This window comes from Stegodyphus dumicola, chromosome 10 (assembly GCF_044657685.1).
Source record: "Stegodyphus dumicola isolate Sdum_Otavi_A_Nest chromosome 10, ASM4465768v1".
Taxonomy (NCBI): Eukaryota; Metazoa; Arthropoda; class Arachnida; order Araneae; family Eresidae; genus Stegodyphus; species Stegodyphus dumicola.
The window spans coordinates 179,656,238-179,659,996 of record NC_140777.1 but is presented as its reverse complement, the minus strand read 5'-3'; the positions used below and the strand labels follow the sequence as shown (position 1 = coordinate 179,659,996).

Sequence of the window (3,759 nt, the reverse complement as noted above, 5' to 3'; positions counted from 1 at the left end):
ATTGCGTATGTCCAAGAATATTGTAATATTTTTAAAAAAACATTATTCTTCAAAGTCTTCCAGTTTATTCGATGATTGAAACAAATTACATTCAACTCATTTCAATTTCTGTTAGTTTTACATATCGGATCTCATCTAAAATTGTAGGAATTGTTGAAAAGAAAAACTAAATATCTTGGAAACGAAGGGTTTGATCTTCTAGTCGTTAGCTAAATGTGTTACCACAAGAACATGCCCTGAGGAATGCAATATTTCTTTACATTTTACCAATTTTAAAGGTCACTTTAGTAGAAGCAGTCGGTCGGTCTAGTCGACCAAATTCTGGTGACGACAAGTGATCATTTACCACCACCAGAGTCCAATTACATTTTGGTAACCCAGCAAATAGGAGAAACCAACTGCGCTCTCACCGGGAATCGAACCATGGATTTTCCAGCTGCCACCAGAACGTGCTAACCACTCACACAACAAGAACAAGCACGGAAGAATGCGCTAATTGCTAACATTGTGCTCCCACTTACAAAGCGATTGAAGAGGAGCACGTGAACAAGTGTACCAAACCGAAGTTGCGAAGACGTATCCTCTTTAGGTCATGCGTTTTAATTAGGGCGCCATTATACGGCATTATTTGGCTTTCCATAGCCAACAAATATGAATAATCAGCTGTGTCTTCTCCAGGATTTGAGCCGCATATCTTCCGATTTCCTACCCGGGTATGCTAACCACTTTTAGGACAAAAGCACGCTCGGGGAAATATGACAATTCCTTACAACATTGGATTTATTTTGAATATTACCAATTGTTCTACTGAATGTGCCTTTATTAAACTTTTCTGTAAGATTTTTATAAAGTTCTTTTATGTCTATTTTAAATGATAAGTCATTTTTTCGTCTAGCATTGTGAATAATATTTACTTCTCTTTAATTCTATTTGCAGAAGTAAAGCACAGCAATATGGCAAATTTGATCCAGTACCCCACTGCTAACATTTCTGAAATTTCATCCACAAACTGGAATAGAACAGCTTCAAACACCAGCGAATATGAGACCGCCTCCAGCGTGCTAGGCCCTGAGTACCACCGACAAATGAGAGTATTCCTTCTGACTGTTATGATAGCCACTTCTCTCTTGGGAAATACGATTATGTGTTTCCACATCAAACAAAGTCGAAGGAGGAATCAGCGTATCCAGCTGCTGTTTATCAACCTTGCTGTAGCAGACCTGCTTGTGACCTGCTTCACCATGACGTCTCAGCTTGTCTGGGAATGCATGGGAAAAGAATGGATAGCTGGAGCTGCTTTCTGCTCCATTTTCAAGGTGTTGCAGACCTTCACTATGGTTTGCTCTAATTACCTCATCGTGACAATTGCTTTGGACAGACATACAGCAATTGTGTACCCATTGAAAAGGAGACCCAACACTCGATGCTACATCATCATAGCCTGGTTAGGCTCTCTTATACCATCTCTTCCAAATGCCTACGTATTTCACCAATATACCGATCCTTCTGGAAAAAGATTCTGTGTTGCCAAATTCTACACAGCTGAACTCTCTCTCAGGACGCGGCAAATGTACATGGGATTCATATTTCTTTCTGTATTTATTTTACCCATATGCATCATCGTAGGCCTTTATGTTAGGATTCTGTACGTGCTTTGGACAAGAAGTCGAGCTTTTCCCGGGCATGTAACATCCGCAGATTCTGCAGCCTCCAACAGCATTCCAAATGAATTCAGCGGAACCCACTCGCACTTTCCAAGAGCCAAAATAAAAACCTTGAAGATGACTCTGGCTGTAGTAGTTACTTTCCTGGCCACATCTTTACCATACTTAGTACAGGAGATGATTATAGCATTTGGAGATCCATCCATTTTGAATGAGAATGTTGTGGCAATGGCTGGTATCTTTTCGGCATCGAACAGTACTGTTAATCCATACATATATTTACTGTTCAACGCAAACGCTGCAATTGCAAAGCGAGTCACTAACAAGATGTGCAGTTGCTGCCTTCCTGCACATGCCAGAGGCGAATCTAGAGGAGAAACGAGCAGCAACGTATGAAAAAGTTTACAGATGCATACAAGATATTGATTGAATTTTGAACTATTTGGTTGTTAGAAAGGACATTAAAGTAAATTTCTGAGTGGGAAAACATCATACATTCTAATCTTGGTGCTTATATACTGCTATCATTACGTTTATCACTAGAAGCGGATAAGCAATTAAATGGTTTGTTGCCAATGGTAACCAACGGATATTCAATTCCTTATGTCTCATTGAAATTGCCTATATGTAATTATTTAAACCTATTAACATATTTTGGTGCTTCATTTAACAAATTATGTGTTCAAATTTCTAATCAAATACAAATTTATTGAAGCTTTCTCAATCTTGCTTTGGCCTTTTGTTGCATCTGAGGACTTTTTTTATGCAAATTTTAATACAATTAATGCAAATCACATAGTAATCAAGCATGCAATGTCATGCGTCACCAAGGAATCATCCTTGAATTGTACGCCAGATTATTTAGATATATGATTATTTATGTTTACATTCTTAAAAGGAAGTTTTGGTCCTGCTATTTTCGAGCTAGATTCTAATGATATAAGTAATTAAGATATTAACCATTCCTTGAAACCTCTTTTAAAATATCAATAAGAAATTCTTCATTTGAGTTAAGAATAATTAATTAATTTCTCTGTGAACTCTGCGTAGAAGATAGTCAAAGAGGACATATTTTATAGACCTTAGCATTATATTGTCAGGGACATTTTTGTTTTGTTTTGTTATAGTATGCTTCATACTGTTGAGTGCGCACGGGTTCGTAGATTGAATGTACACAGTTCCGATGATAAGTTGATAAAATTTATTTAAATTCTGGAACGTTCGCAAAAATAGTGTCACAACTCTTCACAGTAAAATCAGTAGTTACACTCCAAACTACTATATTGAATTTTCACCCGGCTACCAAGAACTGTCTAGTATTCCTCGAAATTAATGGAAGGCATTATAAGGGCCGGCTACTCATCAAATTTGCAGGCCTTTGACTATTTCTCGCCAAATTTGGCTATAAAAATTATCCGTCAAAACCGTTGCCAGCTTGGCGACATCTCGCCAAATTAACGAGATAGCCATTTACTCAATGTTAAATAGACTTGCACCTGTAATTTTATTTTTCCGGCAGAGTATCGTCTCTCTATATTTTCATAGAGAGACAGAAACATTATACAGAAAAATACGAAAATTTTACATATAATTTCATTAAAATTATCCAATATGCAAAAAAAAAAAAAAAAAAAAAGCTTAAAAATACTTTTGTTATTTTACTTTTATCGTATTTTTTGTAATTCCAGTTTTTCACATTCCTACTACATATGCTATTGATAGCTACATATGCCATAATTTTTGTCGGTTGTCGCTTTCACGTGTATTTTGAAATCTTTAAGTCCTACATCGCTTAAATATTCTTCTGAAGATATCAAATATTCTTTGTTTTTCTTTAGAATTCTCAATTTCAATAAAACCCTCGGATAAATCTTCAAAGCATTCGTCTTGTAAAAACGTAATTTTCCTCACTTGACTATTATCATTCATTAAATTATTTACTGAAAAATTAAAAACTGAAAAGCCTGATCCTCAACTATGAAACTCTAAACTGGTAAAGCGGCCTTTGTCCCTGCTTTACATACAGCACCAACTTGGAGATACCAGTATTCATTAACCAGCTTCACACAAGATACCAGTGCGGAAATGCCAACTT

The 3,759-nt window shown here is 36.3% G+C and overlaps 1 protein-coding gene across 1 annotated transcript; it reads left to right on the top strand.

Moving 5' to 3' along the window:
* Positions 1–940: 940 nt before the first annotated feature.
* Positions 941–3,309, top strand: LOC118188206 (oxytocin receptor-like). Its single transcript, XM_035358620.2, has one exon. It carries the CDS (start codon positions 954–956, stop codon positions 2,058–2,060), a length of 1,107 nt encoding a protein of 368 aa, XP_035214511.2. The 5' UTR covers positions 941–953; the 3' UTR covers positions 2,061–3,309.
* Positions 3,310–3,759: the final 450 nt, after the last annotated feature.